The sequence below is a fragment of the Sardina pilchardus genome, chromosome 18 (assembly GCF_963854185.1).
Source record: "Sardina pilchardus chromosome 18, fSarPil1.1, whole genome shotgun sequence".
NCBI lineage: Eukaryota > Metazoa > Chordata > Actinopteri > Clupeiformes > Clupeidae > Sardina > Sardina pilchardus.
In genome coordinates, this window is record NC_085011.1 from 12,479,968 (window position 1) to 12,494,535 (window position 14,568).

General features: G+C 41.5%; 2 protein-coding genes across 2 annotated transcripts; both read left to right on the forward strand.

The window, feature by feature from the left end:
* Positions 1-3,316: 3,316 nt before the first annotated feature.
* Positions 3,317-3,742, forward strand: atoh7 (atonal bHLH transcription factor 7). Its single transcript, XM_062520374.1, has one exon. It carries the CDS (start codon positions 3,317-3,319, stop codon positions 3,740-3,742), a length of 426 nt encoding a protein of 141 aa, XP_062376358.1.
* Positions 3,743-7,052: 3,310 nt separating this feature from the next.
* Positions 7,053-14,541, forward strand: pkd2l1 (polycystic kidney disease 2-like 1). Its single transcript, XM_062520375.1, has 15 exons — positions 7,053-7,368; positions 7,982-8,095; positions 8,710-8,837; positions 9,464-9,717; positions 9,818-10,042; positions 10,369-10,597; positions 10,745-10,915; positions 11,060-11,241; positions 11,653-11,773; positions 11,865-11,963; positions 12,088-12,209; positions 12,560-12,677; positions 12,801-12,913; positions 13,343-13,469; positions 13,791-14,541. Exons 1-15 carry the CDS (start codon positions 7,053-7,055, stop codon positions 13,956-13,958), a joined length of 2,487 nt encoding a protein of 828 aa, XP_062376359.1. The 3' UTR covers positions 13,959-14,541.
* The last annotated feature ends 27 nt before the right edge of the window (positions 14,542-14,568 follow it).

Here is a 14,568-nt window from a genome sequence, read left to right on the forward strand (position 1 = left end):
CATTTCACCAGATGCCGCTTATGGGATTAACCAGTTTTGGGTCACTCTCTACACTTCTGTGACCTCCATGATTGATATGCATTTATAGATCACACAGCCAAATATGTTAAAAAACACAAACTGACTGAATTTCATAGTAAGCAACATGACAAACTGAGTCATAAAATCTTTCAAATGGCTGAGTTTTTTTTTCTGACAGACATGGAGTCTCTGAGGTAATATAATAATATGTGTGTCACATTATTAAGGAAATCCTCTCCTGTTAAAAAGCTAATTTGATTTGACAGGTTTATTAATATTTGATAACCCTATTTGTCATCATTTTATATAGAGTAGGCATATGTTGTGCATCCATGATGATGAACTCAAATCAAACTGTAATGAAAAGACATTCATATTTACATACAAGATGCTTTCAACTAAATTTGTTCTGTTTGTACTTTATCAACAATTATGTAATTTTCCTATATAGTCTTTGAAAATATGAATTGATGTTCTGACTCATTCAGCATTTGGCTAAACTGCCTCTGATTGCTTGCAGGCCTCTCTTTTATCAGGTGCTGGACTGACACCAGTGGGGTTCCCATATCACATTTAGGAAATCCATGGATTAAAACATGGAGTTTTTACACTTTCCCTTCCCTAAATCCAAAAATAAACCCTAATCCAAATGTCCAGGAGCAGGAGAGATGTTTTAATGCCATCATAACAAGCGGGCCAGACTCCGGTCATTATGACATATGGCCGCTCGTCTTAATTTGGAGTGGAGGCACAGGCCAGTGGCCCCAGACAAGCTGGTCACATGATGGGGCAGAAAAACAAGCAAGGCAGAGCGGCATGTCTGAGACGGACCTTTAAAAAGGGCACCCAGCAGCTGGCTCTCCAGCCCCAAATCTTTAATCAATGAGCCAAACTGGTGGAGCGAATTCATATGCCTAATTGCACAACAGAATCACTTAGTTTGGCAAAAAAAAAAAAAACACAACCAGACAGCTCACCATGATGTCCTCCGGGTGATCATTTGTTGATTGTATGTTCAGCAGTGAAAACGGTGTAGTTGCTATGATTGGTTTATTGGATAGTTATTTTTAGATTTACATTGATCCCATCAGTACATCTGAATGGTTCCCAGGAAGAACAGCTTGTTTTGAGCTTGCAATCGAATTTTTGTTTATTCTCCATTTACACAGGACCCTCTTTAAACAAAATATTTGTTTGCCATCACTTTGCAATAGAATGCATATACAGTACTGCTTTTCATACAACATACTATATACATTAACTTTTTATCTCCTCAAACTCTCTGTTTGATCAACATTTTTGAAGTATCTGTGTGTGTGTTGTCTGAACTATGTTCATGATAGCTGAATTTACAGCTGACAGATGGAGACAACTGACAGTTCACTAAATTATTCTGTCTCTTCCATTTCCTCAGACCACTGGACAGATCAATTATTAATTCTTTATGTACCCCTTCCCCCCTGTACATAAGAAACACTAATGTATCCCACATACTGTGTTTTGTCAATGGCCACACTCACACTACCAGTGTACAGCGACAAGCTGAGTCCCCTCAGTAAAACAACAATCCAAGAATAAATTAATAATATATTCACTTCATAATGAAACAAATATTTTCTTGTTTTAAAGTTACATTACGAAATTATGTTATGAATTGCAAATGGTGTATGAGTCATATTTCAGAAAGTATGCACATACTAAATGTGGCAGTGGCTTTCCATTAAGTGCCTAAATAAGTAAGTACAAGCCAGATACAATGCATAGAAAAAGTAGAAATTGGCTGATCGATCATTTATTCTCTTTTCTACAATTGCCTTGTGTGTTTATGAAGGGCAAATAAAGGCTATTTAGCAGATTGTGTGTGGAACGGATGTATTTAGCAACACACTTAAAACTGAACAATTTCTTTCCTCTGTCATGTGCTTATGCTAAATAATACAGATACAATTTTGACTCAAACCTTGGATTCACTCACACTACAAGCTACACACACACTATTACACATAGAAGTTGCCAATTTTGCCTTTAATTAACTTTACCTTTAAAATACAAAATCTCTTGTGATTATACATTTGTTCATGTATACAAGTGCATTTATGATTCAGTCAAGCTGTGATGTCATCTTCATAATTCATATCCATGGAAGTCAGATAATGTTGCAGTTGCCCCCCTTATGAATATGTACATCAAATTAATTAAAGGAGTTTCCAATTTGACATCTGCCATATCTGCATTCCGGTTCAGTTACAGGCCAAACATCATGCAAGCCGAAAATAAAAAATAGCCATTGTTTAGATCAGTGAGGAACATGATTGGCCATAGAGTGACAGCTAATAAAAACTAATCAAGTTGTAAGTGGAGTTGAACAAAGAGTGAAAACGGATTAACACCAGCACAAGCTCTAGCATAGAAAGTTGTTCCGAGCCATGAGCAAAACCCAGGGTTCTAATTGAAAATCATGGGTTCCCAATGTCGTAATTGGCCCCTAGCATTGACCCCAGCACTGACCCCCCACCCCAGTGTGTTGAGGTTGGAACGGGGCAGATGGCAGGTTGTGTACTATTTTCATATGCTCATCTTTCAGTTTAGTTACAAACTTTGGACCAACCAATTAGAAAGCCATGTAGGTTAGGGCATATATTGGGAAGGAGTTTATAGGGGAAAGGGAGGAGGCTGTTAGCTCAGGGTTATGTGAGGTTGAGTGGGTGAGATGGGGAGGGGGGGGGGGGGGGGGCATTTAGTTTGTGTGAGGACGAGGAGTGTTTTGAATGGGGGAGGAGAAGTGAGTGCTCAAATGTTGTCGCTGTCATATATGGGTGTGTTCATGTGGCCAGACATGTGTGGGTGTATGAATTTATTTTTCAAAGCAAGCAATAGTGGCGTGTGTGTGTGTGTGTGTGTGTGTGTGTGTGTGTGTGTGTGTGTGTGTGTGTGTGTGTGTGTGTGTGTGTGTGTGTGTGTGTGTGTGTGTGTGTGTGTGTGTGTGTGTGTGTGTGTGTGTACTGGGAGGGGTTGTTGCTGTGGAGGGAGGAGCTCCCACCTGCTGCCACCTGTTCACCTCTCCATCCTATAAAAGCATCCTTGTCTCCTCCTCACCAAGTGCAGTCACTACACAAGACTGAGGCAGCCTCAGGAAAAGGACTAACACTGTCAAGACAAGTGGCTGTGCTGTGGCCTATTACAGACTGCTACGGCATATTCTCTGCCTGGACACACACCTCTCACTGGAGCAAATAATCCTCTCTTCAAAATCTCATAGCTGGGAGTTTCAGCGTTTCAAACAAGGACCACCAGAATGAAGTCTCGCAGGCAAAGCTGCACCGACTCGGGTTCAGAATCAGACACCAAGAGCCCTGAGAAGTTCGAAAGCACCTCGCGCCGTCGGATGGCGGCCAACGCTCGGGAGAGGAAGAGGATGGAGGGTCTGAACACGGCCTTCGACTGCCTGCGCAAAGTGGTGCCGCAGTGGGGCCAAGACAAGAAGCTGTCCAAGTACGAGACGCTGCAGATGGCCCTCAGCTACATCATGGCCCTAAATCGCATCCTGACGGACAATAGTAGAAACAGCACCCCCCACAGGCAGTGGCTGGACCTGCAGTTCGATTCCCTGCAGGCGGAGGCCTACCAGTACGGCTGCGTGAGGTATGGCTCTCCTGGTGAAAACGAGGCAATGCACTCGCCGTTTCCTTGCCACTTTGAGGGCTTTGGAGTCCCATCGTAATGAGAAGGTCAGATTTTGATTAATCTCATATCATGGGGGAACCTGGTGTGAGCTGTCACTTGTGTCATTCAGCACTGGATATTCACAGAGAAGCGATCTCAAACTTCCCCTTTTCATTTGATGTCAAAGTGTCAAGTGAGAGGGATCCAGGTCGTCTAATGTACAATTGTTTATTGTGAACAAATTTGCTATTTTGTTGTTACAAACAGAAACAAATCATGCACATATTGTCAGAATGATGGATGTGAAGGACATACAGTCAAAAATGACTCCTCATTGACCATCTGAAAGGATGTCTGGTGTGTTGTGGTCAGACGTTCATCTGTGAGCTTTAATTGGACTGTTACACACTGTAACCTTGTTTTTGCTTTGTATCAAATCTTCTATATAGGGCCCTAAAGTGATGGACAGTGTTTTATTGCTTAGTAAAAGCAATGAGATGTATTGCTGTTGTCTCCCTCTTGCCAAACTGGCAGTTAAGACGTTTATTTTCTTTATAAGATTTGTTTCACTGTTTTTAATTTGAATTATTATTGTATTGTTTTGTATTGTATTGTATATAATAATGTCTTGCTAACAAATAACGGTAGGACAAGTGTATTTGCACAGTACTGTAGGAGTCAGTTGGGGATAAGTACAAGGATTTAGGATGTAAAAGGATAAAGAGACGGGTCTAAGAAATCTTAACCCTCAACAGTTGTGTATACTTTTTTACTGAAATAAAATGAGTTTTTGTATGAAAACACTTTGTCAGTATGTGCCTTTTTTTAAATTCTATTCCCATAATAATCTTTTTCTTTTTTTGCAAGGTTCAGGGATGTCAAATCAATTCAGCTCATAAGTATTCTTCTACTTTCCAAATCTTGTATTTATTTATCCTCAGTGGTCCAATCAGGTGGATTATTACTCATACAAATTAGAGGAATTAATCACCCGAGCAGCATAAACATTCTCATGTATTTATTACAAAGACCAAGAGCATGGATACTCTTCCAGACATGAGCCTGTTGAGAGAACAGCGGTTCTCATTCAGCACACAAAGCCTGAGGCTCTGGCTTTTGAGCCGAGCATTCTGTGTGCAGAGATAAGAGCATGTGATGGGTGTGCACAGCACTCTTAAAGCAGCCCAAGTGACGTCAGTCCCATCATCTGGTGCAGGGACGTGTTGCTTCAGAGAATATTCTTTGTTTAAGAGAGTTGTCAGAACCATACATAATGCAATATATTGTCTATATGTCTTCAACAAGGATTTGCTAAAGTATAATAATAATAAGTAATTAAGAAAATCAAAATAGGTTTCCATCATCTCATAATTGCCATGTTACTTTGTCAGAATAGTTTGTTTTGTTTGACAGTTTGGTCTGAAATTCTACAAGTGCGCACCATAGGTAGGCCTATAATGCAGTTTGGCTATAACCATAAGTTATCATTCAGCAATAAATAATACAATATGTTATAATACATTAAAATAGACAATTACATTGTAGTATATTATAGAGATAGTTTAATGTATTACAATGTCTTGTCAATTTCAATGGTGTTCACCAAAAACACCAAAAGATATTCTGCATAGAGCAAAAATAATTGGACAAAATCTTATGTCTTATATGTCACTATGCCTGCATGGAGAAATTGCCCCTTGGGGATAAATAAAGTAAAAAAAAAAAATAAAAAAGAATTGAATTGAAATAATATATTTATCCATTTTAAAAAAATGGAAATGTTGTCTAAAAAAAACAGAATGTCTTTGACGACATTTTAAACAAAACAATTAAATGCAACACAGCCAGGCAAAACACTGTTGCAAACAGAGTCAGCTGTGACATCATCACTCCATCAGTCTAAACGGAGGCGCAGTAAAGAGAAGCCTGATGAAAACCTCATTTCTAAAATCTAATTTTCATCAGTAAAAGAAAAAAATGGCACAAGTTGTGCTTGCTGCGTGCCTGCCACCAGCAGACCACTTGATAGGCCAGAGAAATGAAAGGCTTTGTCGTGCAATGGCCGTGATTAAAAGCCCATTGAGAGGCAGCCAGGCGTGAGTGGCCACAGCCGGGCCCAAGGCGTGTACATACAGCTGGGGCGAGTGTCCAGCCCAGCTCCCCCGTGGGCTCAACGGCCATTAGAACCCATCCGCTCATTATGACAGCTCACAAAAGTTTGATTCCAGCTCATCATTAACGTTCTCCTGATCCGCAACAAGGGAGATTTGGTGTAATGGATAGCATCACATTTTGGCACTGATGTCAGGTCGGAGGTTTCAATTTGAACTTGCAAGCCACTTCACGTCAATAAATGGGCGAAATTTGTGAACGACCATAATCATTTTACACAATACTGAGCTTGTTGCCAATGTAATCAAATGTTTTGTAAAATGTTATAGCAACATCTAAGTATTTGTATGTGCTTGCTGAAGCGAGTTCTGATGAGCTCCATGTAGCTTGCATGCAAAGAGTGTTTGCATGATATAGGTTATGCAGATGGTCATGTTGATGCTCATGCTCAGTTGATTGTTTGCCCTCTTAATGTATGCTTTCTGACAGGTGGCTGTTCATATGTTAATATAGGCCCAGTCCAACGATATGACTGTTAACGAAACAAGCCCTCAGCTCCTATATGTTGCATTGGACATCAGAAAGCCCCGATTTATGAAAGAGCTGATCAACAAGCAGTGAGCATATGTCAATTAGAGACTGTGGCCATGCTGTCGTCTTACTGCTCAACACATTGTCTCAATTATTACTGATGCATAGCTGTCAAATCCGAGGGATTAAGAGCTATGAAATATGGCATCCGTGCAACCTATGCATTCAACACCAACAGCTTAACTGTGTCCTTCAATTTGGTGGAGTAGTATTTCATTACTAAAATAAAAATTCAAACATTCATGTAAAACATGTTCTCAATTCTAAATGTTCTCCCCAATTCTCAATTATGCTGACAGTATTTTGTAGCTGTTGATGACAGATGGCCATAATTCTTCTGATAATGCTACGTAAGCTACTGTAGAATTCTATAGTGTAAACCACAGTGTAAGCTTGTGTCATCAGTAGTTGCCAAGCAGAGTGTTCCTCCTCCATGGAGCGCTGCCTTGTTTGTTTATGGCACCTTTGACAGCAGCCTGATCCCTCCCTCTCCGTGTCAGTATCAGTGTCCGCCATACTCTGGTCCCAGTGCTCCCTAACCACACACCCTCCAGTATAAAACCCAGCGGCACCTGTTCTCCCCAGCCACACACCGTCAAGCAGACTCCAGGCACTCAGCCTTCACCTTCACCTTCACCCCAGCGTAAAAAAACGCATCTCCCAGCATGCAGTACCTGAGCAACCGCTCCGAGAGCCACCTGAGCAGCCCGGCCGATTGCGAGCTGGACACCCTGGGGAAGGGCGGCGGAGGGGACGGCTGGGTGAACCAGGCCTACAGTGGCTCCACCCCGTCGCTCCAGCGGGCGGTCAGCGCCGTGTACACGCCGCAGAGCCTCTTCCACGGCTCCATGGACAGCATGTGCACGCTGGGCATCCCCGGGTCCAACCCGTACCCCTCGGCCGAGGCCAAGGTCCAGCATCCGCCCGCCAAGAGCAAGAAGGACTCTGGCTGCTGCTCCTGTCTGTGGAGGGGAATAAAAGGTAAGGGGCGTTGGACCAAACTTCTTTTGTGTGTTTATTGTTTTATTGCTAATACTGCTTTATTTCATTTCATTTGGATGTATTCAGAGTTTCAGACTGTTTGTGTAGATAACCCCAAAAGAGAGTATTATCTGATCAAGCCACAGTGGATGTATTGTTGCCATTCCTAATGACACTCAGTACTGTATGTCTCATGTCATAAGTATGTCTTTTACCTTGTTTTGCATGTAATAGTTACCCAGATTGTGCAGAAATCCAATTAGCATTTATGTTTGAATATCACCACCGGATATGTGACAAGTGTCAGGAGATATCCAATGTATTGTTTGTGTTTGAAGTATTGATATTCGTTTACATTGTAATTCTGGTTTTACAAAATGAAGTCAATTTAAGTGACATTAGCTTTTTTCAGCATGCTATTTGCTATGTTACAAAGAAACATTATTTTTTCCCGCAGCCTTTTGGTGATTGATGTATATATTTTGTAACAACACTGACACAACGAATAAAAGCAATACTCCAATGTTCAGTGTTAATGTATGTACAGTATATGGCAGGCATTGTTAAATGAGTATTTTAATTTACATTGTTCCTCATTCACTACATTTGTCAGGTATTTGGGGGACTACATTGACGGAGGACACAAAAGGGGATCGTGAACGCTACGTAAAAACAACTTTGAGAGAATTACTTGTCTACATTGTATTCCTCGTGGATATATGCTTACGTAAGTATGTACTGTATGTGGGAAATCCATTGGTGGGGAGGAGCAGGGATGTGGACTCTGGGAGTTGAACCTCAACTGATAAGTCTCATTTAGAGATGTCCGTGTAAAGAAGATACATCCTGTTTTCTGTTGACTGATTTGTTTAGCTATTATCAGTGTCTTGTGTCTGTTGTGGTGCCTCTTATGAAATGCATAGTCCCTCCCTCCGTGCTAAAACGCCATGCCATTGTCCTAGTGGGACATTGAACCTGAAAGGAATACCCATTCTGCTCTGCTGCCTTTCACTGATAAGAGCCCTAGATTGGCCATTCTGGCTTTGTCTCAGATGGATTGACATTGTTAAAGGGGGGGCTATTTACGTACACCAGTGTTCTCCCTCCCTCCTATCCCTCTTCAAACAAATTACTACCACTAATCCAGGCTGGAGAGCTTTTATAAGGCCATGGCAGAACATGCCCTATTGTGTTAAGGGTCCTTCAGCTGTCTGTCAAGGGCCCTTATCGCTGGACACAGAAATGACCTGACGTGTATCACGTTTGACGCAGGCTCCAAACCAGGCTCCAAACGGGTTTATTTATGAGTGGTGGTGTGGTGATGTTCTCTTGTCTTGTCAGTGACGTACGGAATGACAAGCTCCAGCACGTACTACTACACGAAAGTCATGACGGATTTATTTGTGCACACTGCAAGCGACAGCGGCGTGAAGTTTCAGTCCATCGGCAGCATGGCAGACTTCTGGACGGTAAGATTAGTACTGTACATCACCAAAAAAACCTGACATAATCTAAAAAAAAAACCATCCATAACTACGTTTAGACACAACTTCAGCTCTTACTCAAACAGTAAGCATGCACATCATCCACTGCACATCCACCGATGTGTGTCTGGAAACAGTTGGGTTCAATATATAGTCAAACAAATATCGGTGCGTGCTTTCCAGTAAGGTTGTCATTATCGTAATCCATCCAGTATTTCAGCTGTGGCTGAGTTGGATTATAGTCAGTGAATGGGAGAGAGTGACCTCTGACATCAGCTGGCACACCCTAGAAGCACTCTTTCAAATGGCATCCATCACAGCAGCGCCTCACACAATGACTCCATTAACGCACGCGTCTCGCTACCTGTGCTGCACGCTACCTTTCTCTCCTTTCCATGACATCAGTTAGATGGTCGCTGCATATGGATTATTTAAAAAATTTTACACTGTATTGAACTGATTGCACTGGTCACTTTCCACTATTTCAAGTCTGCTGTTTTTCTGTGTTAAGTCTTGTCTGTGGTATTTGTGTCCATGTTGTTCATGTTGAACCACGGCGAAGACAATGTTCTGACATGTCAGATAATAACGTTTTTCTGATTCTGATTCAGTACGCACAGGGGCCGCTGGTGAACGGCCTCTACTGGACCAAATGGTACAACAACCAGTCGCTGGACTACGGCTCGCAGTCGTTCATCTACTACGAGAACATGCTGCTGGGCGTCCCTCGCATGAGGCAGCTGAAGGTCAAGAACAACTCCTGCAAGGTCCACAAGGACTTCCAGAACGAAATCGTCGACTGTTTTGATGTCTACAACGATAAGAAAGAGGACGAACAAGTGTTTGGTCTCATCAATGGGACAGCGTGAGTCCAGTTCTCAACTGTTGACTTCATTTACACTTAACATCTGACACCGTCACAGTTAGCCCTCACTGCTATGTGTTCTATTGCGTGTCGTTCACAGGTGGCAATACCACACGGAGAAATCCATTAAAGGCTCCAATCACTGGGGCTTGCTGACCACCTACAGTGGAGCCGGCTACTACCAGGACTTGGGCAAAACCAAACAAGAAAGCCAGGAGCTCCTGGAGGAAATGAAGGCCAACCTGTGGCTCAACCGAGGAACTAGGGCCATCTTCATCGACTTCTCAACGTACAATGCCAACATTAACCTCTTCTGTGTCATCAGGTACATGAGGCTTGAATGATGAATGTGTGTATGACCTGAGATCAATATTTGTACTGGTTCTGTGGTTTCAGTCTCAGCAACCCACAGACAGGGTGACATGAAGTACCGTAATTTCCCGACTATTAGCCGCAGTTTATACATTGACTTTGCAACATTCCTTCAGCTATGAGGTTAAGACTGGGGAGCCGTTAATATGGTGCTAATATGGTTTTGTTTCTTTTAACTTGCATAAAACGGTGTCCTGCGGCTTATACACAATGCGGCTTATATGCGGGAAATTACTGTAGTTTTGTAGTAATTGAAAGTATCATCCCTCTTGTTGACAGACTCCTGGTGGAGTTTCCAGCCACTGGAGGGGCAATACCATCCTACCAGATCAGGACAGTGAAACTAATCCGCTACATAAATACCTGGGACTACTTTGTCGTTGGCTGTGAGATGGTCTTCTGTGTGTTCATCCTCTACTACATCGTGGAGGAGATTCTAGAGCTCCGCATCCACAAGCTTTCTTACTTCAGCAGCATCTGGAACATTCTAGATGTTGTGGTCATCCTGGTGAGAATAGGAAAGCACTATGTTATACAGTACCACACATAGTTAATGTTAGTTAACACATAGTTCACACCTTAGTCTAAATAAGTAAATATGACTAATCAATTCTGAAATTCTACTTGAACTGAAATTGACTTCTGTCCTCCACAGCTTGCTCTTGTTGCTATTGTCTTCAATGTGTTCCGAACTGTCAAGGTTGACAAATTACTCGGGAAACTTTTGGAACAGCCTGATATTTATGCGGATTTCGAATTTTTGTCATTTTGGCAAACACAGTACAACAATATGAATGCTGTCAATTTGTTCTTTGCTTGGATCAAGGTAGATAAATACATTTGACATAATTACTTTCCTGAAGTAATAACCTGCACCTCATTGTGATTCATATTATCCAGTTTTTCCAGTCCCTTTTCAACTTCATATTAAAAACGTACTGACGATCTATTCTGCCTGAATACTTTCAAGATCTTCAAGTACATCAGCTTTAACAAAACCATGACCCAGCTGTCGTCCACTCTCGCCCGCTGTGCTGCGGACATCCTGGGCTTCGCCGTCATGTTCTTCATTGTGTTCTTCGCCTATGCCCAGCTCGGATACCTGCTTTTTGGAACAGAGGTCGAATCCTTCAGCACATTTAACAAATGCATGTAAGGAAGTGGATACACTAACTAGTTAAGATATTAGAATGGCTATGCTTCTACTGCTCCAGTGCAGATAAATGAAAACTTTCTAAATAATTACACTTGTATGATTGTGTATAGAAATATACACTATATTGGCAAAAGTATTTGGTCACTTGCCTTGACTCGCATGAACTTAAGTGACATCCCAGAGAAGCCTTCCCAGGAAAGCCTTCCCAGAAGAGTTGAAGCTGTAATAGCAACAAAGAGTGGACCGACGTCATATTAAACCCTATAGATCAAGAACGGGATGTCACTTACTGTAAGTTCATATGTGAGTCAAGGGAGGTGACCCAATACTTTTGGCAATATAGTGTATAACGGCATTTAAAAAGAAAACAATTAAATGTTACTTTTGTTACATTACTGTGTCCTCAGATTTACTCAGTTCAGAATAATTCTTGGGGACTTTGACTATGATGCCATTGAAAGAGCCAACCGTGTCCTCGGGCCAATATATTTCTTCACCTATGTGTTCTTTGTCTTCTTTGTGCTACTTGTAAGTCTCCAATAAGTTGCAATAAGATCTTTTTGAGGGACCATCCTTACGACTGATCTGTAATTTACAATTCTGTCCTTTTATTTCCAAGAACATGTTCCTGGCTATTATCAATGACACCTATTCAGAAGTGAAGGAAGAGTTAGCATCCCAGAAGGATGATGTCCAGATTACTGACATCATCAAACAGGTAACATATGTAGATGGATCATCCACTCTCTATACAGTGTACTGGTCTGAGTCTTTAGTAATGACAATATCATGATTCAGTGTTTGATCAGATCACTCATATTGACGTATACATGCAATTTCAGAGCTACATGAAGACTTTCATGAAGCTGAAACTCAAGAAGGAGAGAATCTCTGATGTTCAAAAGGCCCTGCGGTCTGGATCTGAGGAACTGGAGTTTAAAGATTTCAGAGAGACTCTGAAGGAGTAAGTCACCTAACACACCTAACACACCTAAGTCACACACACACCTAACACACCTAACACACCTAAGTCACCTAACACACCTAAGTCACACCTAACACACCTAAGTCACCTAACACACCTAAGTCACACCTAACACACCTAAGTCACACCTAACACACCTAAGTCACACCTAACACACCTAAGTCACCTAACACACCTAAGTCACACCTAACACACCTAACACACCTAAGTCACCTAACACACCTAAGTCACCTAACATCTAAGTACAGTAGGTGATAGTGTTCCCAATGCTATTCCTCAAATGCTACTTCTGTTCTGTTGTGAGTCAAACTCCTGTGTTCCTTGCTCAGGATGGGACATGCAGACAAGGAGATTTCAGCAGCTTTTGCAAAGTTTGACAAAGATGGAAACAATATTTTAGACAAGGATGAACAAGAGAGGATGAAGAGGGAACTAGAAGAGAAGAGGGTGGGTTTGCATGATAAATATACTGAATCCTCCATCTGTTATGTTCCATAGCTAATATGTTTCAAACAGATACTTATTATTTGTCAGATTTATTCAAATCCATTGTATTGTTGTTTGTCTTAGGATGCGCTGAGTGAAGAGCTTAACAACCTTGGAAAAAACTTGAGTCCCCCCAACAACCCTCATCAGGATGCTAAACACAGCAGCTCAGCTGTTTCTCAAGAAGACTTCCAAGTGTATGAACAGCTCACAACATGTACAAAATACACATATATACACTGGAGCTTCCAAAGCACCAAATATATGGACAACCCCCTTTCTAATCAGCTCACAGCTATAGCTGACAGTACCATATCACATGTTAGCCATGGTCTCTTGTAATATGCTTTGTTCTTCCCATAATGTTATATGTGGTATTTTCTAGAAAGATATGCGTCTAAAACATGGGCCCATTTAAATGACAGGCAAGTCTGAAGTCTAACTAAAGCTAATTTAAAAACTAGGCAAAGGCTACTTGTTAAATTTACCCCCAACATGCTCACAATAGCTTTATTTCACGTGCAGGACACTTTCTTTGTCATTTAAATGAGGGCCCATGGATTTGTGAGGTATACTGTATGTAATAATATATCATAGGTATTCTATATGTCCCCCTTCTATACTAGGCTGGTCAGACAGGTTGTTCAACTGGAATGTACGGTGATGAGCATTATGTCGAGGATGGATGCAGTCATGGGGAAACGCGAACTTCATAGCACCAACAAAGGGGCCGTGGGGAAAGGCCGGAGTGATGTGAGCATTGTTAACATCTCATTTTCATTCAGCTGAATGTCAGCTGGAGACGTAGAACTTTCCTCAGACCATAACAGTTTGACATTCAAATTGAATTCACTCGATATTCTACAAAGCGTACACATTATATTAGTGCTATTGGTAGTAGCAGTATGTCTCCTGTAAAATTCACAAAGAAGAAACTTGGTTGATGCCCTTTTTAGCATCAACAGGAGCACTAGAGGGAAGGTAAGGACACTAGAGAACATTTTAATGTTGGAATTAAAAATGGATTACTTTAGTGATGCTTACCTGTGCCTGTTGTTCCTCCCTCTGCCCAAGGATGAGAGATCTGATGGGAATGTGCTGGTGAACGTAGACAAAGTCCTCAAGGAGGGGTCACCACCCTGGCCTCTGGCTATCCCTGTGGGCAGTGCTGCTGCAGGTCACCTCTACCCAAACACGGAGTGGCTCAAATCTCCTGAGAACACCAATTCAACACGACACTGAGATGACCAACTTTGCAATCCATTTGGCACAGCATCACCAATGAGAGGATAGAACATGGCCCGCTAATCTATACTGAAGCATCATGTACATAAGTAATACAAGGGCCACCATATTTGAGCTTTTGATTGTACTACTGTATAATTAGCTTTGCTTCTTTAGTGGCCTTTCGTCACAAGTCTATAATGTGCACACAACTTGTCTTGCAATGTACAAATAGAAGCATTAGAATTGTGCAATCTATTACAGTAATCACAACCAATGTTAAAACACTACTTAGGCTACACCATCTTCTAAGAGGTCGATGGATGAGGAAAAAAATACCTCTGCTCAGTGTATTCAGAGGAAAAAAGGACAAACTGTACAATGTACAAGACTTGCTTAGTTTTGAACTAATTCTAAAATATGAATGTCTTTCACTTTCTAAATCACTATAGATGAGGATGTTGTAGCCTACTGCTCACATGAAAATGGAGTGACAAGACAATAGACTGGTAGGCCTACGGGTGCTCGCCGTCTTGACTTACATTACTCATGTGACTGTGTACACTATGGTGCATAATGGTACTTTGTGTAATGTAGCAATAGATCATATGTTGGCAAACATCTCATG